At 46.2% G+C, this 25,513-nt stretch overlaps 5 protein-coding genes across 7 annotated transcripts; all 5 read left to right on the top strand.

Moving 5' to 3' along the window:
- The first annotated feature begins 22 nt into the window (after nt 1–22).
- Nucleotides 23–3,428, top strand: lap3 (leucine aminopeptidase 3). Its single transcript, XM_003972476.3, has 13 exons — nt 23–241; nt 343–458; nt 574–628; nt 715–820; nt 903–1,062; nt 1,150–1,314; nt 1,478–1,636; nt 1,728–1,852; nt 1,959–2,047; nt 2,116–2,218; nt 2,385–2,464; nt 2,585–2,697; nt 2,969–3,428. The coding sequence occupies exons 1-13, from the start codon at nt 149–151 to the stop codon at nt 3,153–3,155; spliced, it is 1,551 nt and encodes a 516-aa protein (XP_003972525.2). The 5' UTR covers nt 23–148; the 3' UTR covers nt 3,156–3,428.
- A 118-nt stretch (nt 3,429–3,546) lies between these two features.
- Nucleotides 3,547–4,885, top strand: med28 (mediator complex subunit 28). The gene is made up of 4 exons (XM_003972422.3): nt 3,547–3,745; nt 4,162–4,228; nt 4,301–4,413; nt 4,618–4,885. Exons 1-4 carry the CDS (start codon nt 3,587–3,589, stop codon nt 4,819–4,821), a joined length of 543 nt encoding a protein of 180 aa, XP_003972471.1. The 5' UTR covers nt 3,547–3,586; the 3' UTR covers nt 4,822–4,885.
- Nucleotides 4,886–6,048: 1,163 nt separating this feature from the next.
- klhl2 (kelch-like family member 2) lies at nt 6,049–12,969 on the top strand. Of its 2 annotated transcripts, XM_029851313.1 has the most exons (16): nt 6,049–6,426; nt 7,008–7,199; nt 7,410–7,529; nt 7,609–7,715; nt 7,819–7,940; nt 8,476–8,638; nt 8,754–8,863; nt 8,952–9,068; nt 9,950–10,099; nt 10,171–10,288; nt 10,389–10,586; nt 10,660–10,761; nt 10,842–10,970; nt 11,086–11,226; nt 11,326–11,469; nt 11,639–12,969. In XM_029851313.1, exons 2-16 carry the CDS (start codon nt 7,132–7,134, stop codon nt 11,665–11,667), a joined length of 1,818 nt encoding a protein of 605 aa, XP_029707173.1. In that variant the 5' UTR covers nt 6,049–6,426; nt 7,008–7,131; the 3' UTR covers nt 11,668–12,969. The 2 variants fall into 2 exon arrangements, with proteins under 2 accessions (XP_029707173.1, XP_029707172.1); XM_029851312.1 differs by lacking the exon at nt 7,008–7,199 and having other exon boundaries at nt 6,051–6,426.
- Nucleotides 12,970–13,595: 626 nt separating this feature from the next.
- Nucleotides 13,596–16,716, top strand: msmo1 (methylsterol monooxygenase 1). Its single transcript, XM_003972423.3, has 6 exons — nt 13,596–13,686; nt 14,347–14,637; nt 14,778–14,926; nt 15,541–15,667; nt 15,742–15,896; nt 16,198–16,716. Exons 1-6 carry the CDS (start codon nt 13,615–13,617, stop codon nt 16,385–16,387), a joined length of 984 nt encoding a protein of 327 aa, XP_003972472.2. The 5' UTR covers nt 13,596–13,614; the 3' UTR covers nt 16,388–16,716.
- Nucleotides 16,717–17,319: 603 nt separating this feature from the next.
- Nucleotides 17,320–25,144, top strand: cpe (carboxypeptidase E). 2 transcript variants are annotated; one of them, XM_011612972.2, is made up of 10 exons: nt 17,320–17,735; nt 22,262–22,458; nt 22,535–22,702; nt 22,963–23,080; nt 23,196–23,378; nt 23,544–23,683; nt 23,822–23,921; nt 24,113–24,231; nt 24,316–24,432; nt 24,573–25,144. In XM_011612972.2, the coding sequence occupies exons 1-9, from the start codon at nt 17,495–17,497 to the stop codon at nt 24,412–24,414; spliced, it is 1,365 nt and encodes a 454-aa protein (XP_011611274.1). In that variant the 5' UTR covers nt 17,320–17,494; the 3' UTR covers nt 24,415–24,432; nt 24,573–25,144. The 2 variants fall into 2 exon arrangements, with proteins under 2 accessions (XP_011611274.1, XP_003972473.1); XM_003972424.3 differs by having other exon boundaries at nt 24,316–25,144.
- The last annotated feature ends 369 nt before the right edge of the window (nt 25,145–25,513 follow it).

Genomic DNA, 25,513 nt, shown 5'->3' with positions numbered 1-25,513 from the left:
TTCTACCGCTAGATGGCAACAACGCACCGGTCTTTGTCCACTGTTGATGACGGGTTAAAAATGCGACGGCGTCTGATTGAGTTTCTACCATATGTATGCGACCTCTATAACTTTTGATTAAACAATTACTTGTGCGTATGTAAGGACAATGCTTCTAGTGAGGAGAACTGCAGAAACGGTGGTGCGGAGAAACTATCTTAGGTCATTCTCTGCTTCACAAGCTCGGCAGAACGACAGAAAAGTACGTAGTTGTCATTCGCCTGTTGGCTCGCCGACGGCCATTCATATAACAGCGGACTCATCTCGGACTTGCTGAACATGTACTTTGGTTTTTGTCTTAAGGGTCTTGTTCTAGGAGTGTTTGAGAAGGAGGGCGATGAGAGTAGTCTTCATCTGACGGAGGCAGCTACGCGTTTTGACCAAAGTCTTTCTGGAAAACTGTCTGAACTCCTGAAAATGTGAGTGTCATTTTGTAAACAATAATGCCGAGGTGAACACTGCAACAAAGAGATATGTCAATGACATGAATTCATGTTTGTAATATAAATGAACAAACCAATTTGTGCTTTGCAGCTCTGGGCCAGCTCTAAAGAAGGGCAAAAGCAGAGTGTTTTATGGAATCCACAAGGTAACCATGTGTGATATTAAAAAAACAAAAAACAAAACCCACCCATCATGTAACATCACAGTCAGAAACACTTTCTTTTTTCCCAGGACTTTCCTTGTGTAGCAGCAGTGGGTTTGGGTAAAAGCAATGCAAGTGTGTGTGGAGCAGAGAACTGTGACACAAGCAAGGAAAATATCAGAGAGGCTGTTTCAGGTAAGACTTGAATCTGTGCGAATATTACTGCCTTTAAGGAACATTTATTGGACTTATCTACCTTGCTTTTATGTGTGTTCAGCTGGCTGTCGCTTACTTCAGGACCTGGAAGTGAAACATGTGGAGGTGGATGCCTGTGGTGACGCCCAGTCTGCAGCAGAAGGTGCAATTCTGGGCTTGTTTCAATATGACCAACTCAAAGCCAAGAAGAAGAATAAAGTGATCACGCAGCTTTATGAGAGGTAGATCAGCAGAATGAAGCTGTTTCTGCTTGAGTTTTACTTGCGTTTAATTATACTTGCTGCATGTATGTGTGTATTTGTGTTTAGCACTGACATCCCCAGATGGGAGAAAGGTGTCCTGTATGCAGAAGGTCAGAATCTAGCAAGGCTGCTGATGGAAGCGCCAGCCAATCACCTCACTCCTACCATTTTTGCCAACACCATTGAAGAGAAAGTGGCATCACATGGTGAAACAGTCACAGTAAAGAAACGGTTCGTGCTATACTCTTCATCATTGACGTCATTTAGGAGGATTGTTGTTTTACCACAAAGTCACGATTAACATTTGCAAGAGTATCCCCACTCGGTGAGGAATGTTTATGAACAAAAGGATTATAGAAGACAATATGATTAGTATCCAATCATTTATGTATAGATCTTTGGCCTGGATAGAGGAGCAAAAGATGGGAGCCTTTCTGAGTGTTTCCAGAGGTTCAGAGGAGCCTCCTGTCTTCCTGGAGCTGCATTACAGAGGTGCTCCTGACAGCAGTCAAGCGCCACTGGTCTTAGTGGGCAAAGGTATCACCTTTGACAGGTAAATGATAGTACCGTAGTAATGATAATAAGGCCCTCACTGTGTCGTTAACGTTATAATAATTGCGCATTTATCTCTCTGTTGGTGGTAGCGGTGGCATTTCTCTGAAGCCATCACCTTCCATGGATGCAATGAGAGCTGATATGGGAGGAGCCGCCACGGTGTGTGCGTCGGTTGTCACGGCAGCAGCTCTGAAACTACCAATCAATATAATTGGTGGGTTTTGTGACACTGAGAAGTTGGAGTTGAGATCCATAGATAATTTCTCTGAACATTTTTTCAACCATTTTTTATCTCTACACCAATCCCCCCCCCATACCAGGCTTGGCTCCACTGTGTGAGAACATGCCCAGTGGGAAGGCAACTAAGCCAGGGGATGTGGTCACAGCTAAAAATGGGAAAACAATCCAGGTGGGGAAACTGCTGTTGACATGTGAGGCTGTGCGAAATTACAGAAAAACAGACCTCTTTGTGTGCAGGTTGACAACACGGATGCAGAAGGCCGGCTGATTCTTGCTGATGCACTGTGCTACGGACACACTTTTAACCCCAGAGCTATTGTTGATGTTGCTACTCTCACAGGTAGCATTTCATTACACTATTGACGCTAAACAGCTTTATGTTTATAGGTCAAATGGTTTAGTTTTTTTAATTTACGGAATCTACTTGGTACTTAAAGCATTCTAAACCACAAGCTGTTATAGTCCAAGTAAATGACACGCCTATTTAAATGTTTTTCCTCTTCAAGGGGCAGTGGATGTTGCTCTTGGCTCCGCAGCATGTGGAGTTTTTACAAACTCTGACTGGCTCTGGGAACAGCTGCACAAGGTGCTCAATCTGCTCAGTTAGCACAATCTCAAATCCTTGGTCTTTCTCACCTCCCGGACTGACAAACACCGTGTCTGTGTGTGTCTGTGTCTGTTTCTGTGTGTGCATGCATCTGCACAGGCTGGTATTGTGACAGGTGACAGAGTGTGGCGGATGCCTCTGTTCCAGCATTACACCAGACAGGTGACTGACAGCCAGCTGGCAGACCTCAACAACATCGGCAAATACAGCCGGTATGTATCTCCGTGGTCTCAGTGAGAGGCTGCGGCTCCTGCTTTTGACGTGAATGTAGCACAGGGATCATAAGCAGCTGTATTATTGTGGAAACTCATTGAAATAAAATCTGTATCTTTTTATCTCACACTAACTGTATGCCCATTTTCCCCACATGCATAAATCTTCTGTTTTCCTCCATCTTTGTCATCCTTCTAACTATTGACTCTCCACAACACTGGTATCAATTGTTTTGATTGAATTTGCCTGTCGATATCCTCTCTGCTGTAGATCTGGAGGTGCGTGTACTGCGGCTGCATTCCTCAGAGAGTTCGTCACAGCTCCTCATTGGGCCCATCTGGACATTGCTGGTGTGATGAGCAACAAAGATGAAGTTCCTTACCTGCGGAAAGGCATGTCTGGAAGACCAACGCGTACCCTGGTGGAGTTTGCTGCTGGCCTTGCTCATAAGGACTGAACGACGGAACACATGTCTGAATTTGAGCTGCATCCCTGGATTCAATGTCTGCCTCTCAGCGTAGTCAAGACAAAAAGAAATGTTAAACTTGACTTCTGAAAATCACATGTCACAGCTACTCACAGTCACAGTTTGGGAAATCATTGTTACAGGTGTTTACAAAAACATCATGTATGTAATACCTCAAGTATGTCAATGCAATGCTAATTAGTGGTTTGTGGGCAACTCTTATGACATTAGGATTCTTGAACGGATTAAAAGATGTTTAAACCACTTGCATGTTTCATGAATTTTCAGTTTGTCTATTTTTTTTTTAATTAAATTGGGCGGTGTGACCTCGGCAAGAAAACTAACCAATTAAGACCACGCGATCGTCTTCGTGGTCTCCTTGCGCATGCGCACTCTCGGTTGCGCGAAAACAACGGTTCAAGATGGCGTCGTCCATGAGTGGGATGTTTTCTGGACAACAGGCGCCTGGAGCGCATCCCGTCGGTGGTCCCGGTGGACCGGGCCAGCCTGGTTTCCCCGTTGCCACTCCCAGACCACAAGGAGGTAATACCTTGGTGGATGAACTTGAAGCATCTTTCGAGGTAGGAATATATAACCCTCCAAAGCTATGCGTGCTAACCCTCGTTAGCAACAGGAGCTAGCTAAATTACAGAAAGAATGTTTCTACTGCTCAGTTTTACGTTCTGGTACCCGAATTTACGAAATACTTGATATTACAATGTGGATCCACTATTTGCCATCTTTACATGGATGATAAACACTGCATTTTTCAAACATTGATACAGTTGGGTTTTTTTTGCCGATGGGCTGTAATTTGTCATAGACATTATGCTACTTGGAAGTTGTCATAAACATTCCAGATGAATATTCTAGTTTTTAATCAGAAGTAACAATTTCCAGAATCAGGAATTACTTAACTTAGTACTCCTACTTATCCTACTATCACAAAATGACAGTGTAAATACAACTACAAATAATCTCTGAACGTATGTTTCAGGCATGTTTTGCATCGTTGGTGAGCCAAGACTATGTCAATGGAACCGACCAGGAGGAGATCCGAACAGGTTGGTGACGCCTGCCTTGCTGTTCCAAGTTAATAATTATAATCCGTATGCCTGAATATTTGCTGGTCACAGGTGTCGACCAGTGCATACAGAAGTTCCTGGATGTGGCTCGGCAAATCGAGTGCTTCTTCCTACAGAAAAGGTTTCAGTTGTCTGTGCAGAAGCCAGAACAGGTGGTGAAAGAGGTAAATGACTGCTGATTTTGACTATTGTGAGTTGCTACGCTCGTCTACAATGATACAACAGTCCTCTATACATCCAGTTGAGAAAGAGTTCTCCGAATTGTATTTTAAAATTGTGACATGCGATCAGTGTTTAACCATTTGTTGCTCTCTAGTTGTTAATGCCCTACTTTTCTCTTTACATACCTTTTTCTTCCTTCTCTACAGGATGTCTCAGAGTTGCGTTATGAGCTGCAGAGGAAAGAAATGCTGGTCCAAAAACACTTGTCCAAATTGCACCACTGGCAACAGGTGCTGGAGGAAGTGAGCCTTCAGCACCGCAAACCTTCTGACCTCCCGCCGCCTGGCCCGCTGACCTTTCTGGAACAGGCCTCGGCAAACTTGCCCCCAGCGCCTTTAAAGCCAAGTTAGCCAAGCGAAGGACTTTATGTGACCAATACAAAGCAGTTCAAAACAGTTTCACTTTAAAAAAAAATGATGTTTTAGTTCGTGTAAATATTTCTGTTAACTTTTTTTTTTTTTTTTTTATCTGAAAATACAAAAATAAAATTGGTTAGAATTTTGAATTTTGGGTTGTTGTTTTTTTTTTTTTGTATTTTAAAAAACCCAATTCCCTTTTCTCCTTTTTTGGACTGCGGCCCAATTCAGACTGGGTTAATGTCTGAATTAACCGCCTTCCTGCAGCCCCGGTGAAGAAACTGGTGGCTGAAGGAACTCCCCAGTGCTGTAACTGGGATAAAACAACTTTTCCATCAGGGATGATGCCTTTACTCTTAATGTCTGGTTACCTCTGGCTCAAGGATACAGCCCAGGACAGAGCTTCTTGCAAATAAATATGCATAATTTCTGTCACTTCCTGTTTAATGAGTATCCATGGAAACGACAAAATAATGAAGTTGTTTGATCTGCTTGTGCCGACAGCCCAAATTCCTCATCCCTCCTGTGCATAATGACTTCAGATAAGTTATGACTGAGCCTCCAGGCGGCGCGGCGCATTAATGTATTCAGCGTTTTCTCACCATGACAGACTTGTTCTCCTCACTTTCACACCAATCGCCTGTCCACTGACACCACAGCCAGATACAGATCCTCACAGATGGGCTCTGGGGGGGACAAAGCTATCTGTGGGTTTGAACTGAGAACAGAGAAGCACGCAATGACAGAATTGTGTAAAAAAAGAAACAACTCCAAACAGGCATTTCTTTGTAACAGTTTCTGACTGATCATTACTGAGCCCCCGTAGCAAATCCGACAGACTTATGGTCACAGCCTCCTTCGATTTGGTCACGATTGCATTTATTTAATAGACTTTCCGTTCTGTAAAGTGATGTGGCATTTTTCTAAAATCTGAAAAAAATGAAACATGTCCAGGTGGGAAACAAACTCAAATTGGACAGAAAAGTGGGACGTTGATTCTTTTGGTTCGTTTTTTTGTTTTTTTTTTTGGTAGATCAGTCAATATTTTATCTCCTGTCATCTATTCCTCTTGTGTTTGCCCCAATTTACTGTACCTTATTAGCTTCATTATCGGTCTTCCACAGCTAGGGGGAGACAGCGCTTTCTTGCGGTCCCCCTTGGCCGCTCAGAGGACCGTCTTTCCCCTCACGTCCTTGTTGGTGCGTTTTAATCAGCGATTGGAAAATAACAGGTAGCCTCGTCCGTCCGCCTCTCGCACCCTGACTGAGTCTGCTGTGGGCAAAGGAGCCAGAAAGGACCCGTTTCCTCGCCGCGTCTCGCTGGCTTCCCGAGCTTTTTCGGAGCAGACAGCAGCTGCCGGTTTAAGTCACAACGTGTCCGAACTGGTGTCACCGCAGTCGGGCTGTGTATTTACATGAAGCAGCCTGATTTAATGGGGCTGTCGCCAGCCCGTCTCCACGGCTCTGGGCACATGATCGCCGCGATTCACGGTTGAATTTTGAGCCAGCGAAGACGACATCGTGGATATGGAATGGTGCATGCCGCTGGGCCAAGTTTTCAGCCTCTGAAAAACACCGGAATCATGGACAGTCATCCGCTGTGAGTGCAAGGAGCCGTCTCGGTGTGTGTGTGCGCGTGTGCGTGTATGAATGATGGTGCCGCATTGACAGAGACAGCGACCAACCGGTGTGGCTGCTCCCTGACCGGAGCTCCGGCGGCTCATGCCCGGCACCGACAGCGATCCTGTCCGCAGCGGGCTGCACGATCGGCCGCTATGATGTCATGTTGTTATTTGTTGACGTGTTTATAGCAGGTGTCTAGGGGTGTGTGTGTGTGTGTGTGTAGGGGGCTGCGCGCGCGTCATTGCTGAATGCGTGTGGGTGTGTTTGTTTTGGATGTGTGATCATATGTGTTTGGAGCCACTGTAAAACCTGAAGTAATCGCGTTTTACACTGAGAACGGGGGCAAAAATACTGACAGATGCAGCGATGTGTTTAATTTGATTTGATCTTCGTTCCCAACCTTATAGAAATCCAAATATCCTCAATGTTTATTTGCCCCAGCCTCCTGAATGACTAAATAAAGAATCCTCCATAACCGAGGAGCACAGAAACAGCTCCGTATTTTACTCTTGCGTGTTTCTGCTTATTATTTATTTAGATGGGTGTTTTATTTAACAGATTGCAACAGGGCAAACTGCTCCAGTCAGACTGTAGCCAGCGGCTCGACTCCACCTGTTGTCGCCGACCAGTTTGACGTAAACTCAGACAAAAAGTTCAAAATGGGTGACACAGTCAGACGCACATGCTCCTCCAGAGAGAGATAGAGTGTCAAGGTTGTGGCTGTACATGTCACTGGGTGAAGATCTGCTGGTGAGTTCATCTGAAGCTCCAGCGCATGTTGTTTGTTCCTCCTCTTGTACAAAGATCTTGTTTCCAAAAGAGAAATGTACAAAAGAAAGATAAAGCACTCGGAAATCTGCTGTTGGGGCATTTTTCTCCCCCCACCCACGTGTTGTTGTGGATGTACCAGTGATGCTTGTACAGTCCTCAGCTTCTGTCTTTGACTGCCGTCCCCCTCAGGTGCACTAGACTTTGTCCACACGTGCTGGAGAAAGAAGACGGAGTGGAGCGGCCGGGTCCCGTCACTCTCAACCCTCGTCACATGAGGAAGGCGTTCAAAGTCATGAACGAGCTGCGCAGGTGACGTGGCGCCCTGCTGGTTGTTTTTAAAAGTCTCAAACAGCACCAGCGCATCAACATTGTACCTTCAAATTCACAGCCAGAGCTTGTTGTGCGACGTGACCATCGTGGCGGAGGACGTGGAGATCGGCGCTCACAGGGTGGTTCTGGCCGCCGGGAGTCCGTACTTCCACGCCATGTTCACGGGTGAGGACCCGTCCGTCTACGCTGCCAGGACCACGTGTCCTGTCTTTTTTTCCCGCCCGTTGCCTGTTTTATTGTTGAATGGCTTGTTTGGCACCTGCCACAGGTGAGATGGCAGAGAGCAGAGCGAAGAGAGTGAGGATAAAGGAGATGGACGGGTGGACCCTGGGCCTGCTGGTGGACTACATCTACACCGCCGAGATCCAGGTCACCGAGGACAACGTACAGGTAAACCCGCACGCTGCCTGTTTTTATTGTTATTACACATCTATTTGCTTTCTTTTCTTTATCCCACTTTGTAACTGACAGGTTGATTTCTTTACATTTGGGATGAAAGAGAAGGTCATCATCTGTAGTCATGTGACCTGAGGGTCAGAACGTCACAGATGTCGTGAGCATAGATGCATGTGTGTTTATTGCCAGTTCTGACTGACAAACAGTGGACATCAACCTAGAAATAAGGACCATTTATGACTTGACTTGATTTGAAGCGATGGTGGGAGCTGGAGTTTAACTCCAGTATCATTTTAACTCCTTTTAAAAGTAACTCTTATGTAAACAAAGGTTTTTGCGTGTGAAAGAGAAATTTAGCTTCATTCCCAAAGCTCTTGATTTCTTTTGTCTCAGCCTGAAGCTGCTGTTACAGTTGGTCCGATATCAAATCTGTACTCATCAGGTGCTAATCTTTATACTTTACATTGTGTGTGTGTGTGTGTGTGTGTGTGTGTGTGTGTGTGTGTGTGTGTGTGTGTTTGTGTGATAGGCGTTGTTGCCCGCAGCAGGCTTACTCCAGTTGAACGAGGTGAAAAAAGCTTGCTGTGAATTCCTCAGCTCTCAGCTTCATCCGTCCAATTGTCTTGGAATACGAGCCTTCGCAGACCTGCACGCCTGCTCGCAGCTCCTCACGCAGGCGAACATCTACGCAGGTTTGTGTGTGTGTGTGTTTGTGTGTGTGTGTATATCAGTGGCTGAGGCAGAAGAACAGTGGGTTTATTGAATGGAACTTGATCTGCGACTGTCATTGATTTCATCAATTACCAGAGCAACATTTCCCCGAGGTGGTCGGGAGTGAGGAGTTCCTCAACCTCGGCATGGAGCAAGTGTCCAGCCTGATCGCCAGCGACAAGCTCACCATCCCCACCGAGGAGAAGGTGTGTTCGCATTTGTGATCGGAGCGGTGCTCATTCACTGTTTCTTACCTGCTGGTGTTTGATTGCTGCTTCTTTTTTTACTCTGTAGGTTTTCGAGGCGGTGATCGCATGGGTCAACCACGATAAAGATGTCCGACAGGAACACTTGGCTCACCTGATGGAACACGTTCGCCTGCCGCTTCTGTCCCGGGAATACCTGGTGCAGGTACAAAACACCTGAATGCTGTTTGGCTTTAGCATTTCATAGAAAATGAATTGAATACTACAGTTTTTTTTTTTTAAATGAAAAAGGTCTGAAAACACCATTTTTGAGGACATGCACATGCAATTTAATCCTGAGACAAGTGTGGCAGTGTTCTGTTTCATAGGGGTTAGTTAATGGTATATTCCACTCTAATCTCAAGGCCTTTTTTCCAACAATTTAAGTATACTCTGTTGTTTCTTAACGGCTGTGAAAAAGGCGCCTGTGTGGGGGAAACACAAGAGCGATCAAGACTTCAGGTCAGATCTTATGCCGGATTCTTTTTTGATTGGCTTCAGGCTGTAACCTAGAAAGTGTTACCAGCTCGGTAATCTTTACGGTGTAATCCCAGACCTCGGTCCTGTGTGATTAAATTAAGCCGTTATTCTGTGGTGTGTTTTGTGAGTTCAAGATCGAACTCTTGCTTTGTTTTCGCAGGTCTCAGTTTGGTTTCATAGCTTAGCCAAGACAAATGTGAGCTTTGTGTTTGCACAAGACCAACAGTTGTGTCATGTTTACAGGAGATATTGTCCAACAGGTTTTTTATTTTGTTGATTTTTTTTCCGCTCAAACCCGAGTCCTCCAAAATTACTCTCATGTCAGAACAATAGAGGCCCCTATAACTGGAAACCAGGGGGTGCTGTGAGCCAGCACAGGCACAGGCCATTGTTGAGCTAGTGTGTTAGCGTACATGCTACTGAAAAGGGAGGACCTCTGTCCGGCTGATATGATTAGGAGCCATATTTCTAAAACTCTAATAAGTTGAAGATAAGAAATAGAGGATGAAATGATTTATGAGTGAAAAGATCAAAGCATAAAGGTGTTTTTCTGTCACTTTGTGTTAGCGGGTGGAGGAAGAGTCCTTGATTAAGAACAGTAGTGCATGTAAAGATTACCTGATTGAGGCCATGAAGTACCACCTGCTGCCTGCTGACCAGAGGGCTCTGATGAAGTCTGCACGCACCCGCATGAGGACGCCCGCCTGCTGCCCCAAGGTACTTAAACCGCCTCCACAAATGACCCACCTTCGTTACTACGGTGACGCCGATGTTTGGCCTTTCTGCAGGTGATGGTCGTGGTTGGCGGCCAGGCTCCGAAGGCCATTCGCAGCGTGGAATGTTACGATTTCGAGGAGCAGCGATGGTACCAGGTGGCGGAGCTCCCCACCAGGAGGTGCAGAGCAGGTGGGAATCAGGTTCACATTATAAACATCACCCAACAACCAACAAGATATTCTATAAGTTCATGGTGGACTGGTTCTATTTCCTGTTTTGGCGGTTTCAGGCGTGGTATACGTGAGTGGCTGCGTCTACGCAGTCGGTGGGTTCAACGGTTCCCTGCGCGTACGAACAGTCGACTGCTATGACCCGATGATGGACCGTTGGACCAGCGTGAGCAGCATGCAGGACCGCAGGTCCACACTGGGCTCCGCCGTGCTCAACGGACTGCTGTATGCTGTGGGGGGCTTCGACGGCAGCACCGGTGGGTGTGACCGATCGGTACGGGTGTTCGCTTTAAAAGACGGCAGGAAATGACGCTGGGCGCCTGTTTGCAGGCCTGTCCACAATTGAGGCGTACAACACGAAAACGGACGAGTGGTTCCATGTGTTGCCCATGAGCACCAGAAGGAGCAGTGTTGGAGTTGGGGTCGTCAATGGTGAATATGTTGCCAAGTCAATCTAACATTTAAAAATAAAAACACAACTTTATACATGGGGGGGGCATGTTTTTTTTCAGGTATTCTTTATGCTGTTGGAGGATACGATGGGGCAACCAGGCAGTGTCTCAGCACAGTTGAAGCCTACAATCCTAAAAGCAACACGTGGAGCTACATCGCTGAAATGGGCACGAGACGCAGCGGAGCAGGTGTGTGTGTGTGTGTGTGTGTGTGTGTGTGTGTGTGTATGTATGCGCTGTCACTCATAGACTGGCAGGCACCACGCAACGATATTAGACGCTCACGATGTTTTGTGCTCCTCAGGAGTCGGTGTGTTAAAAGGTTTACTGTACGCCGTCGGGGGGCACGATGGGCCGCTGGTGAGGAAGAGTTGTGAAGTTTACGATCCGACCACCAACAGCTGGCGACAGGTGGCGGACATGAACATGTGTCGGCGCAACGCGGGTAATGCAGCAGTCTGTTTGCCAGACACCCTCGGTGCTGAGAAGCGAGTTCATTTTTCATATTTTCTGTGTGTGTGTGTGTGTGTGTGCGCGCCTTCAGGTGTGTGCGCCGTTAACAGCCTATTGTACGTGGTGGGAGGAGACGACGGCAGCTGCAATCTGGCCTCTGTGGAGTTTTACAACCCAGCATCAGACAAGTGGACACTACTGCCAACCTGCATGAGCACCGGACGCAGCTATGCAGGTACGTCTTTGTGTTGACTCTAAATTTTTGGTGTTTTTTTTTTTTAAACATGGGCATTCATTATAAATGTGTTTAGATTTTGTTGAGCCTAACTTGATTTATTAATGATGATTTATTGCTCAGTTTGGTCCTGTACACCCGCTGGTCTCTAACTCTGACCGATTTTTAGGTGTGACTGTGATCGACAAGCCTTTATGACTGCTCCTGCCACCTCTTATTGATTGATAGCAGAGTGCGTCTCTGCTGAATACTGATCTGGGATCTGTCTCTGGTGCCGGTGCCTGGTTGTTGGGCAGCACGGCCAGTGTCGCCGATGGATGGTGGATGATGCCAAGATTGTTGTTGAGGAGGATGTTGGAGATTTTTTGCACTTACCTGAAGTGGGGGAGGGGCAGCACTAGCAAACCGCCGGTGGGGATGGATGGAACCGCCCCTGTTTTAATCCAGAACCGCCGCAGAGCGTGGACAAACTGGTTTGAAGCCACTCCAGTAAGACTGAAACACTACTGATGTGTACTACTAAACTGCTAACATGGTCAATGTTGCCAAGAACAGCCACTGAGAGAGGGAGGACCACGCCGGGCTGGAATCCCCGCCTTTCTTTCGTTTAGGCCCTCTCAGTAGCCTCTGAGGGAGTGTGTGTGTTTCTGTGCGCGTGCTTGCTTTTCAAGGTGCTCATCTGCTTGCACATGTGGGCATGTGTGTTCGTGTGCATCTGAGTCCTTTTGTGGTGACGCCTGGTCCGACGCTGCATGAACGTACTACGACTGACCTCCGACCTTTTTAACAGTGTTGCGGCACCGCCGCGTGAGAGCGTCTGAATGTGGATTCGGGCCCTCGGGCTCCTGTTCTGGTTCTCTTTTGTATTCCCAGTGTTACTGGACAGAGCACAGCCGGACTCTGCACCTCTGTTCCGGGATACAGAATTCAGAGCAGCTGCTAGAGCCGCAACCTTTGAAAAACGTACATTTCTAACAAACAAGAGCTTTCATTGGACAGCAGGGGGCGCTGTTTGGGATGGATAAATCAGGGCTTTACTGTTACTGGCAGCCAACTTTTCTGTGGTTATAACCACTACTGGCAACAACAGCCTGAACTCACTGCATGGTCCTGACCTCTGACCTCCTCCCTTTTTGGTGTAGCAACCCCATTAACTACTGCACACCTCAATGTGCTATGAATGTGCCAATTTTAATATTTCTTTATTTCGTCTCTTTATTAATCTGTTCTCTCTTTCAGCAAAGTGACCAAACCTGCTCTCAAATTTTATTTTTTATTTCCTTGAGTGTCTTTCTTCCTATATTGAAAATTGCTATTATAGTAATGGGTGTTGCTGTTTTTTGTCAGTGTATTGAGGAATGTCATGTAGGCTGATGACTTTGAAAATGTTTAACTACTTGTTTTATATATATTAATAAATATGCTTCTTGTATTTAAAGCTGTGAAATGATATAATCTGTTTTTAAAACTTTGCCAAAATCAGTAAAATATTGAAAATCAGTCATGCTGTTTGCTATTATTTCCTAAACATTTTTTTTTTCAAAATTTGGTTTACTCTAAGCAAATATCCTTCACTAGGTTATTCCAAATAATCAGAACCACCCAGATCAGAAATTACTCTGAATTAAGCTTTTTCAACGCTGGTTTTGTATTTTCATCTTTAGATTTTAAAGGTATATAGAATAAATTGCTCATACACTAAAATACTCTATCCCAGTTATACCATAAATATTTAATAGCAACTATACTTTGTTTGGCTTTATATAAAAAAGAAGTTACTAAATAAAAAATGCTTAATTTTGCGCATTAATAATGGAATAAATATTCTGAATTGGACAACGAGCTGAGTATGAGCCTATTTTAGTTGTGAGGAAAAATAAAATCAGAAAAATCTGTTTTCGTCCTACGTAAAAATAACTTTTAGGGATTAAATGACTGATTGAGGCAGGAATACGCCTAAAGACGACATAAATTAAAAATTAAAGGCACGCAAATGATTCGAAGCACTCCGACCACTTCTTCCGGGTTGTGATTGGCTGGTGCTGTCGGGACCTGCAGTCTCACTATCATCACTCCACACCGCTGACCAATCAGCGGCGCCGCTCGGCCCCGCGACGTCATCCTGTCCTCCCCTCAGCCAATCAGATGCTTCCATATAACAGCACTTCAGCCAGCCGGCCGCCACGCGCTCAGGTAAACGGGACGTTCGACTCGAAGGTGAGACTTTACCGTCCTCGTGAGGGCTGATAAAGCGAATCAGCTCAACTTTGACGACGACACTCTGCTGTTTATCTGTTGTCTTTTTTACTAAGATTATATTTCAATGTGGATGCGGGTTGTGAAAAGTCAAGAGAAGGAAGTCTGTTGTTCAGGGATCTGACAGAAATTAAACAATAACACCGAGGACACAAACTAGTGTTGATGCTATTTAGTTAGATTACAGCTCTAAAGATTCAGAGGGAACATTTTCTTATGGTGTTGTTCTATTATTATAGATTATCAAAATTACTATACAAGAAATGTGTTTACTACTGTAAAAATATATCACTATATAACTAACTATTAATAACTACCCGTTGCTTTGTAGAACCAGATTTTTTATGTGATTTGTTTCAGTTTTTGTTAAATCTCGAATAAACAGCAACAATACCAGACTTAATGTCAGTACCGACCAAAAGTGGTTTCCAGTCGCAACATTAAAAATGCATGTACCTGTAAATCCACTTGTGTTGTCCCAATGTAGTTTGTGTTTATGGTTCTGATTTATTTGCATTGGTATATTTTCTATGGTATAAAATGTGCGAGGATTATTTTTAGGTTTCAGCTTGACTATGTAATCAGAAATGTCCTTAAAACATCTTCTGTCTGCCTGCACAGGTGAGTTTTCTCTCCAGACAGCCCGCGTCGACCATCATGGAGGTGAACCATACAACAAACATCTTGGGCTCAGCCTACCTGGCAGTGGAGTATGTGGACGCCGCGTTGCCAGAAAACCCCTTTCAGCCTTCACTGAAACACGCCTGGGGCTACATGCTGGACAACTACACCAAGTTCCAGATCGCCACCTGGGGATCTCTTTTCGTCCACGAGTTCATCTACTTCCTGCTCTGCCTGCCTGGCTTCCTGTTCCAGTTTATGCCATTCATGCAGAGATACAAGATCCAGCAGGTTTGTGGTGGATTCTGCTTTTCAGGACTTTCAGAAACTTCCCAGGTGATGAGACTGTTCCACTAATTGTGTGTCTGTGTGTGTGTGTGTGTGTGTGTGTGTGTGTGTGTGTGTGTGTGTGTGTGTGTGTGTGTGTCCAGGACAAACCAGAGACCTGGGAGAAGCAGTGGAGATGCTTCAAGATGCTACTCTTTAACCATTTCTTTATCCAGCTGCCTCTGATCTGTGGAACCTACTACTTCACCGAGTACTTCAACATCCCCTACGACTGGGACTCAATGCCACGCTGGTCAGTCCCTCGTCTTCAAACCAAACGCATCTACATGACAGCTTCACATCTCCTGAAAAAAAGCAATACATGAACTTATCTCATCATTCTTAAATTTTAGGAAGCTGAATGCTGCCAAATAGAGTAAATTTTTTCATTTACTGTGCCTTAAATCTAGCAACAGAGAGTAATGATTCTTGTTAACTGTATTCATATCTAACTTACTGATGTAGATACAAGCAGCATGTACCATTTTTTATATCAGTATAGTAATTTAGATTTGACAAAACAAGAAATGTCTATATTATTGCTAAATAGGAATTCTGTTTTAATGCATGGAGCTGCCGACAGACATTAACAAAGGGCTGCAGGAATCAGATGGGAAACAGTTCAAAGTCTGCCTGTAGGGCAAACAATTCCAACAGAAAAGGTCAGCTAAAGACTGCAAATATCTGCTAGACAAGTAATTACCCGTAAATACGCAAAACATCTACTCATCCCTCCAAACATGTGGGGGCAATTTCACCCATTTTGTTTTCACCCATTTTGTTGCACCCGCCTTGAATCACAGTACCGTTCCTGTGGATGCAAAACTATACTTGGTGGTGACTCCCTCCTTTGGTCTCCTTCCTCAGGCCGTATGTTTTGGCTCAGTGTTTTGGCTGCGCTGTGGTAGAAGACACCTGGCACTACTTTCTGCATCGGCTGCTGCATCATCGCAGGATCTACAAATACATCCACAAAGTCCACCATGAGTTCACCGTGAGTAAACACACACTCACACACTCACAGACGCGCACACACTCCTCGTCACAATGTGTCCTTTTTTCTTCCAGGCTCCATTTGGCATGCAGGCAGAATACGCCCACCCAGCTGAGACCATCATCCTCGGTGCTGGTTTCTTTATTGGAATTATGATCTTCTGCAACCACGTCTTCCTCCTGTGGGCCTGGGTGTCTTTTCGGCTGCTGGAGACCATTGATGTCCACAGGTAGGACACGTGACCACTGGACACCACACACCACTGTCCTCATTTTAACTGTCATGCGCCTTATAGAGAAATTTGAGGGAACTATTCCTTTAACTTTGACAGTCATTTCTGAGATTGGCCACAAGGGGGCAGCAGATATCACCAGACCTTCAAATAACATCTTTATTATTACAGTGTCATTTCACCTATTATCAACACATTTAAAACACCCATTTCATGCACAATATAGAAAGATTTTTTTCATCTTCCACGTATCTTTATGTCAGCATTTTTGATCTATATGACATTTCTAACGTCTCAGCGGGTACGACATCCCATGGAACCCGCTCCACCTGATCCCGTTCTACGCTGGCACCCGTTTCCACGACTTCCATCACATGAACTTTGTGGGCAACTACGCCTCCACCTTCACTTGGTGGGACAAGCTGCTGAAGACAGACAGCCAGTACAACAAGTACACACAGAAAGGAGAAGACAAGAAGGAGCAGTAGACTGTGTAGATGCACAGAATCAGCCCGCGTGTGGACTTACGTCCGTGTTCTGTGCCTTACTGCGAATGAAGCGCTCTTGTACGCTTCTGTCAGCAGCTGATAGCTGAATAAAAAGCATCACCACCATTTTTTGATTTCCTTGTTCTTTAAATGGAAACCTTTCGTGTAAAGTGTGTTGCTGTACCTCTGAATGTCTGAGCACTTTAGCATTGGGTCACATCCTCAGAGCTTCTGATGGAAGACAACTGACCGGTGTGGCACCTCGGTGATTGTCAGTCAAACTTATTTTAGCACTGTATGAATAAATAAGTTGTGATTTTACAATAAAAGAGACCTTGTTTTTATTACTATTTTTGGATTCTAACTCTCACGGCTACGGTGCTTTAATTTTGCTGGAGCATCTGTTCATCAACTGTTGTTACTGAAAATGCGAGCGTGTGTACGCAGCCGCAACTCCGCTGCACCGTGGCCACACCCCTGCTGCCCCATCCAGCACGTACAACTGCGTCAAGCCGGCCAGCTGGAGCCTGCACCAAACAGGAACTGATTAGAGATGCGTAAAGCTCGATATAGATATTCTATTACTAGAGCGATAAAATAAGTCGAGATGATGTCAAGTATTGCATTATTGTCGTGATGATGCTCTTGAGTTGCCCTGCATAAATATTTAGACAATATATAGAAAATTCGTGTCTTCTCTTCACGTAATATAATATGAATGTGTAGGAAATTATCACATTTGAATATAATATTTGGATTTATTTATGATAATGCTCAGTATCTGTGTTTATCATTCGGTTAACAACATTTAAATGAGACGTGGTATTTAGTTTCAAGGTAAAATAACGCATCTAGTATAATTCAATATGCATTTAAGTTGAACGTCTCAACCGGATGTAGTCGTGCTCTGCCTGTCTCGCTTCACGCGGAGGGAATCAGCGCTCAGGTACGGAGGCGCACCGCGCAGATAGAGGCTGAGCTGCACAGAGACGGATATTTATAGCCTGAAGCGAGGCTGCAGCAGAGAGATAAGGCTCGGATCCAAGCCGTGGGCCGAGAGACACCTACGGGGCTTACAGAGGGGGAAAAAAAGAGGACAGGTCAAAAATGAAGAGCTTCTTCTCCGTGTTTCTGTTCGGGGCCGCCGCGGTCGCCCTGGTCAGCGCAGCCGGCAGCGATGGTGGGATCTCCTTCGAGTATCACCGTTACGAGGAGCTGCGGAAGGCGCTGGTGTCCGTGTGGCTGCAGTGTCCCACCATCACCCGCATCTACACCATCGGGGAGAGCTTCGGGGGCCGAGAACTGCTGGTTCTAGAGATGTCCGACAATCCGGGGACGCACGAACCTGGTCAGTTTTACGCATCAAGTATTATTGAAGGCGCGTCCCCGCTGCCTATTGTCTTGACTCCCGTGTGCCCGACAGGAGCGTGCAGGTCCTTTCATTTTGCGCCAGTTATGCGGACGCCACCTGTGCTGCTGATGCTGCTCAGATCCGCGCCCGAGGATGAGCGCAGGTGTGCGTCGTGCGTTAAAACGGAGAGTACAGGGCCCGCTGCATCACTCCTGGCGAATCCAGATCAGACTGCGGATTCAGTCACGGATTGCCGCCATCTTGCTGGCTGATAAAGATCTCTCCGTGTTGAGACATAATTCTGACGGAGAAGGTGCATTAGTCAGGATCAGTTGCAACACAGTCGAATTAAAGTGTTGGTGGTTGCAACATGTCAATTAGAATGAGCAACCTGTGCCCAGATATTTCTGGGGTGCTGTAATTAGCGGGGGTAACAATTCCGATTCCGATTTTAATGGATCCCATCTCTCTCACACCATCCGGACAACAGTCTAAACCATAATATCCATTCATTTATTTGTCACAGATGTGCATTTTACACAGCGTCAAGAGATCTTGAAAAAAGATACCCTTACCATATAACACGCGCACACGCGCACACACACATACACACACATGCATGCAGTGTGTTTCACAAACACATAAATCATCTGTGCATTAAACTGTCTTCTACTGTAAATTGTAAACAGCTGAAACGGTTCACATAAACTATTTATTCCAATTTTTTTTGCAGTGTTTGGATGGTTGGAGTGTAAGCTAATGGACTCAGTACCAGATCAAGCATTGTTTGTTTTCTAGACCATTAGGACCTGTAAAAGGAGCCAGATGTCTCCTGGGCTGTTTGTGTAATGACCTCCATCACCGTCCTCTCTAATGTGTCTCCAGCTTGTCAAACATTGTTGCGCCGTGAGAGACAAAACTCCGGGGACAGTGATGGCAACGAGAGCGGCCTTTTCCTCCCTGACAGGGTCAGACATGTTGTGTTTCTGAAATAAATTCCAGTGTCATTATTCCACCAAACCACACAGGCTCCAGTTACCATTATTTCAGACTTTGGGCCAACACAAACTGAAATTTGTGCGTGGCCCAGATGGACTTGCCGCCTTAACCCGTTACCTGTCGGTGCTTTCCCAGAATGGGTCACAGTTTCCTCCTTGGCACCAACAGGAGATTAAACAGGAAGTGGCTAATTCCAGTCAACCAATCCCCAAACACGTGCAATCGCAGCGTTTTGGTGTAGCCTAACTGCGTGTCTTGTGTCGTAGAGGTGTGCTTTCTTCTCTGGGTGTCCTTGTGCGGTCAGGGCTGCAGCACGCCGGGCCACGCGGTCTTGTGACCGTGGGGATGTCCTCAACAAGCCTGTAATAGTCTGGCGGGCGTGCACGCAGGCAGGCATGAGTCACAGTAGCTTTGTGGAGACCTTATTACAACCAGATGAGTTTCCAAGCTGTTGCGTAGCGCCGCCTCCCTCTCCAGCGCTGCTGAGCAAAACAGCCATGAGACGAGGGTGGGGGGGCAGTGTCACATGAATAAAAACTGCAAGGACGGGATCCCCCCCCCCCCCCCCTCCGACTTTTTCTTCTTTGAGGTGACTGATCCATCTTTCATCAGACCTTGCACACTGTTGACAGCCTGAGGTGGAGCCAAAATAGTTGCCAGGGCAACAGATCGGCTTAGTGCGCTGAGCCGCCTGCCGGCTCCTGGTTGGCTGCCGTGAGCTTCCGGAGGATGACGGTCCCGAGCTCGCGCATCTGTCGGTGAGCAGCCATCTGTCGTACAGTGCAGCGGCACACAGGAGCTGCCTGCGCGAGCATGCTGGCGCACGAAGCATAAAGGAAATACATGGCATATTTACTGTTGTTATTTTAACCAGAGAGGATTTAGGTTTCATTTCCATGTAGTGATTTATATAAGACAGTTATAGCCTCTGCAGGGCTCTTGGATTTTGACCCAGCTTCAATGATAATGATGGTGCCTGTTAGCTGGCTAGCTCAGTTAGCATCAGACAGAAGGATGCAAGCTCACAACATTCAGCTTTGCGAGGGTGTGAAGGGATTCTTTTTCTGAGCAGTATTATCACAAGAGGGTTCAAATTATGTAAGGGATTAAAAGGCAGGTAAAAAGTCAGGTTTAGACCATTGTGGTGGATGACAGCGCAGACATCCGCTCAGAGATGAGGAGGAAAATCCCAGCGGAGTGATTCTCCCAGCAGGAAATTGGTCACCTCAGTAGAGGCTGAAATTCTAGAGAATTTATGGAGTAATCACTGAAACGCTGGGCAGGTAATTGGACTCGGGAGAAGCAGGCTTTATTGAACTTTCTCCGAATCCAAGCCGGTCCGCCCTGACGGCGGTTTTATGAACATTTCTGCACGTCGTAAATATCCTGCCGCAGGAAGTCGTGTCCGAGTGGTCACGGACGGGGGTAAAAGTGTAGAACAGATGCGTCCCGGCCTGGATTATTGATAAAGCAGCTGACAGGAAGGAAGAATGCAAAAAAAAAAGAGATGAAGGGAGGAATGATGATGGGGAAAACGGGAGACGGGAGGAGAGAGGCAACGTGAGGGGAGGCGCAACTGCAAGGATGTCGATGAAAGGAAGGCCACGACTCAGCCAGAGGTCATTTATTATACATCAAACACCCACACGCCTCCTCCTCCTCCTCCTCTTCTTCCTCTCTCTCTTTTCCATCCGCTCTCACCACTCCTCGTGTTGTCCTCTCAAAGCTCTTGTTCTGTTTTCTGGCTTCCCCTCCACTTACATTTCCCTCTGTTGCTCTGTTGGATCCCTGTGATCTGCTCTGTTTTGGGGCCGTTTGCTGCTCTGCTGCATGGCGTCACTGCCTGTCACGTTGTTTCCTGTCCATGTGATGAGTTCCTTGAGGGATTCTGGGAGTTTGAGCGCACGGCCATGTGTAGTAGACCCCTGAAAACAGGAGGGAGGCCTCGCATCTTTGCGTGTGCATGCGCACGCGTGTGTGCGAGCACGAGGCAAACAGTCGCAGGCCGTGTGTGTTTACTCAGCAGGTCCCTCAATTTGTCTCCCTGCGCACCTGCCTTTGTCGCGGTCGCCACGTCAACAGAGTGGCCTCCGAGGTGACGCTGCCCCACTGACGTGGCTGCGGGCGTCATGACTCCACGGTCGCCCAGGAAACCGCATTGATTTCCTGTCGCGGAAGTTTGATAACTCTGACAAAGCATTGGATGACCCTGTGACGCAGTCTCATGAGATCAAACGTCTCCATGGTTACGGTGACCAGGTACAGGTGGGATCTCTGTATTGCTTCTCATGCCAGCCTCAGAACCCTCCAGCCACTTACGTGTGGTTTGGAATCACTGGTTTATGGGCGTGGGTGCTTTGACAGACAGCCGTGCACGCCTGACTGATCAGATGGTTCTGAAATATGACAGTAAACTGACCCTGTGTTACAGGTCGCCTGCTCAAGCCCTCATCTACATTCTCATTTGCTCTGAAAGACACAATCAGACAGTCTATGAAACCCCCACCTGAAGAGGAAAAGGATGTATATTTTTATATATCTTACCTTAAACACGATCATTTCATTACCGGTCTTTTCAGTGCTTGTGTGTGTGTGTGTGTGTGTGTGTGTGTGTGTGTGTGTGTGTGCGTGCGGTTCCTTTTGACAGCTCTGCGGCCTCTACAAAAACATCCACAAGCGTCATGAACAGAACCGTTAATTGCAGCCTTGAAGTTGTTAAAAGTGTCCAGATTTGAGCGTCTAAATATAACCTCACCAGATGCCAGATGTGTGTGTATGTGTGTGCGTGCGTGTGTGTGTGTTCTGGTACTGGGTGTTACCCCACTCAGGAAGCTAGTTACTACACTCTAACAGACTGTGCTTCCATATTCTTGTATCTCTAGTGTTTGCATACTGTGAAAGGAGGCAGATAATGGCTGATGGTTTCAGAGTCCACCATCAGAACAAAGTTGGAGCTGCTGTTATAAAGTAAATATTCATTCATTTAGTGAAAGCAAACGGGCTGAAGGGCCCGTTGTGTCACCTGTGCTGGAGGACAGTCCCCAGTCCCTCCTCCCTGGTCCAGACTGCTGTGTGACATCGTCGCTCAATACCTATTATTCACCAAATGAAGTCGCAGCCGGTGCCGCTCAGTCCAATTTAACCTTTTAGCAGATCAGGCAGAGTCTGTTAAGTTTGAGACTCTCAGAGTGTGTGTTGGTCTACTTAATTAATATTGTGGGTCCAACTATATGAATCTGTTCAGGATAAGATGTGTGTGGAAAAAGAAATAAATATTTAAGGTATTTATATGTTCTCACTGAATCAGCGATGCAGGCTGAATGCTAATCTGCCTTAATTACTGACGTGAATATTCACCTTTAAAGCATCCAATATATGTAAAAAGCTGAATTCTGGGGTTTATAATGAGGTGTAACTTAGAAACAAAAGTGTCATGAAAATGAAAATAGAGATGACTAGATGAACAAACGCAGATGTGTTTGCTCTTCTAAATAACAACAAAATCTTATTTTTCTTCCTCACAGGTGAGCCTGAGTTTAAATATGTCGCCAACATGCACGGCAACGAGGCCGTGGGCCGAGAGCTGCTCATCTACCTGGCTCAGTACCTTTGCAACCAGTACCAGCAGGGCAACGGGACCATCATTGACCTCATCCACAACACCCGCATCCACCTCATGCCCTCCATGAACCCCGATGGCTTCGAGAAGGCCGCCTCTCAGGTGAGCAACCCCGCCGAAAACCAGCGCTCCCACAGTGGGTTTAGTGGTTAATTTCCCCTCCTGTTTTCCCGCTCAGCCCGGAGAGATAAAGGATTGGTTCGTAGGCCGCAGCAACGCTCAGGGGGTGGACCTGAACCGCAACTTCCCCGACCTGGACCGCATCATCTACATCAACGAGCAAGAGGGCGGAGCCAACAACCACCTGCTGCAGAACATGAAGAAAGCCGTGGACGAGAATGCCAAGGTGGGCAGACGGATTAGCACGGACGGGATCAGAGCCAAGTCAATGAATGAATCTCTAAGGGACACATTGCTCGTGCATGACGCTAAGATTTAGAGATTGACTGTGTACTACTGGATTAGCATGTTTCCAGCTCTGAAACACAATAAATCCAGCCAAATGAGCCGAAAGGATGTAGTTATTACACCAAAGTAGATTCATGCAATTTATTTGTAGTAAAAACGTGTAACTCTTGTATGCAATTTTGGTTTTTACCCATGCAGCTGGCTCCAGAAACAAAGGCGGTAATCCACTGGATCATGGACATCCCGTTTGTGCTCTCAGCTAACCTCCACGGGGGAGACGTGGTGGCCAACTACCCCTACGACGAGACTCGCACCGGTATGTTTCCAGTTTCTGTCAGATTCTGGTGAAACTGGGTCGTTTCCACACGCGTAACGAGATTCAATAAAAAACACAGAAAACCGCACTTGACAATTTCCGTCCAAACTCTCAGGGTCCACTCACGAGTACAGCGCCAGTCCAGACGACGTGACCTTCAAGTCTCTGGCGAAGGCCTACTCCATGTACAACCCGGTCATGTCTGACAACCAGCGCCCCCCCTGCCGCAAGAACGACGACGACTCCAGCTTCAAAGACGGCATCACGAACGGAGGCGCCTGGTACAGCGTTCCTGGAGGTGAAAACAGCCGAAACGGGCATCTTTTCGGACTTCACGGCACATTAGCTTTATCTCCTTTATGCACCAGATGCACATTTATGGCCCCTGACGCAGACATTAAAATGACCAACGGTTATAAAGGGCGCTGACGTTTCCCCCTCCTTTCTTCGCAAACCGCCGCAGGAATGCAGGATTTCAACTACCTCAGCAGCAACTGCTTTGAGATCACTCTGGAGCTCAGCTGCGACAAGTTCCCCAGCGAGGACTCGCTCAAGACCTACTGGGACCAGAACCGTAACTCATTGGTCAGCTACATTGAGCAGGTATAAAACTGTGTTTTGTGGATTTCCCGTTTGTGTAATCTCAAATCTGGGAGCCTGCTTTTAAAACCTAGAAGATAAACCTACAGATTTGAATAAAAGATTAAAAAGCTTCTGGTCTTTTGCTCTTTGTCTTCGCAGGTTCACCGTGGCGTCAAGGGCTTCGTGCGCGACCTGCAGGGTAACCCCATCTCCAACGCCACCATCTCTGTGGAGGGCATTAACCATGACATCACCACAGGTAACAGCAGCTCACTGCGTTAATCGAAAAACCCGTCCTGACAGCAGAAATACTTCCTTTATGCCTCAAATGTCGACAAAAGAAATGCGTTGTAGTGCCATCTAGTGGACATCGTGATGACGAGAGGGGGTAATTGAAGGCACCATTGTTGTCAAAGCATGAAAAAAATGAGAAAAGAGGTTGTTTTGCAGCCAAAGATGGAGACTACTGGCGTCTTCTGGCTCCTGGGAACTACAAAGTGGCCGCCTCTGCTCCAGGATACCTGACTGTCATCAAGAAGGTGGCCGTTCCGTTCAGCCCCGCCACCAGGGTAAGACGCCTCAGTCAACCCAACCCTTCCCCGTATCAAAGCCATCCGCTTGGTCGCGTCACTATTGTGCTGTCTCTGTCTCAGGTGGACTTTGAGCTGGAGTCTCTGGTAGAGCGGAAGGAGGAGGAGCGAGAGGAGCTGATGGACTGGTGGAAGATGATGTCACAGACACTGAACTTCTGAAGCGTTTGTCCGGCCGATGTAATATACTCAACATTCTGTGCATCCTCTCACCCTGAAAAAAAAACGAGAATATATTGTCTCATATTTGTTTACTTTTCTTTTCTTGAGCGTTACTTTAATGGATTCCTAACGTAATGGTTTGCCTCATATCTCTGTAGCTTGTCCGATGTGTTGCAGATCCGCTGACGGTGAAGAGGAATCTGGCGCAAGTGTGGTGACATCTGTGATATTGTATCCCTAACTGTACATGTGTTTGGTAACCACAGCGCCCACCTATATAACCAATGAATGACTGAGTACGTGTATGTAAAAGAGCTGTTTTACCACTGCCACACGCCTCGGTCCACACGCAGTATAATAATAATGTCCCTTTGGAGAGGTTCAGCTACGTTTAAAACACTGTAATGTCATAATAAACAATGCTCATTTCACTGAGATTTCCTTTTACAATGAATGCAGCGCACATTTGATTTCAGCACATGGAAAAAATGGTTATATTATATATATTGTATTTATGAAGCGAGTAATCTAGAAATATGTTGGGTTTTTGTTTTTTTTGTAACAACCTGGGAAAAAATGAGACTTTAATGTCTCCCGAAGAGCACAAAACAGGATTGTATGTTGGTCGCCTGAAGTGAGAGCCGAAAGTTATTGAATGTACAGCGACGTGAGTAGTGACCAATGTAGACCATGAAGCGCTCAATAAATCTCCCCTCTTTATGTTGTGAAACGTGCCTCGTCTGTTTCGTTTGAGTTGAGTCGGGCTCCGCGGCTGGGTGTGTTAAAGTTCAAAGGTCAGCTCCAGACCCAACTCTGCGCTCATTTTGCTGACAAATTCAGCATATCTAAATTAGTTTGAACAGTTTTAAGCTTTTAATAAATGAAGACTGTCACACAAAGGTCACAAATGAAACTAGCCCACTAACCCTAACAAGTCTAAACACCTTAAAAGAATGGATTAAATAAAAATGGCCCCAGTTGCAAAACAATGTCCTCAATTTGCAGGAATGAGACGTTTGGGACTCAATATGTATCAAATACAAGAACCCACATGCACACAAACACAAAGCAAAAGAGGCACTTTCTGTACAACCGTGCA

The sequence above is a fragment of the Takifugu rubripes genome, chromosome 17, assembly GCF_901000725.2.
Source record: "Takifugu rubripes chromosome 17, fTakRub1.2, whole genome shotgun sequence".
Classification (NCBI taxonomy): Eukaryota; Metazoa; Chordata; class Actinopteri; order Tetraodontiformes; family Tetraodontidae; genus Takifugu; species Takifugu rubripes.
The sequence above is the reverse complement of the archived record's forward strand: the minus strand, read 5'-3'. Positions and strand labels throughout refer to the sequence as shown.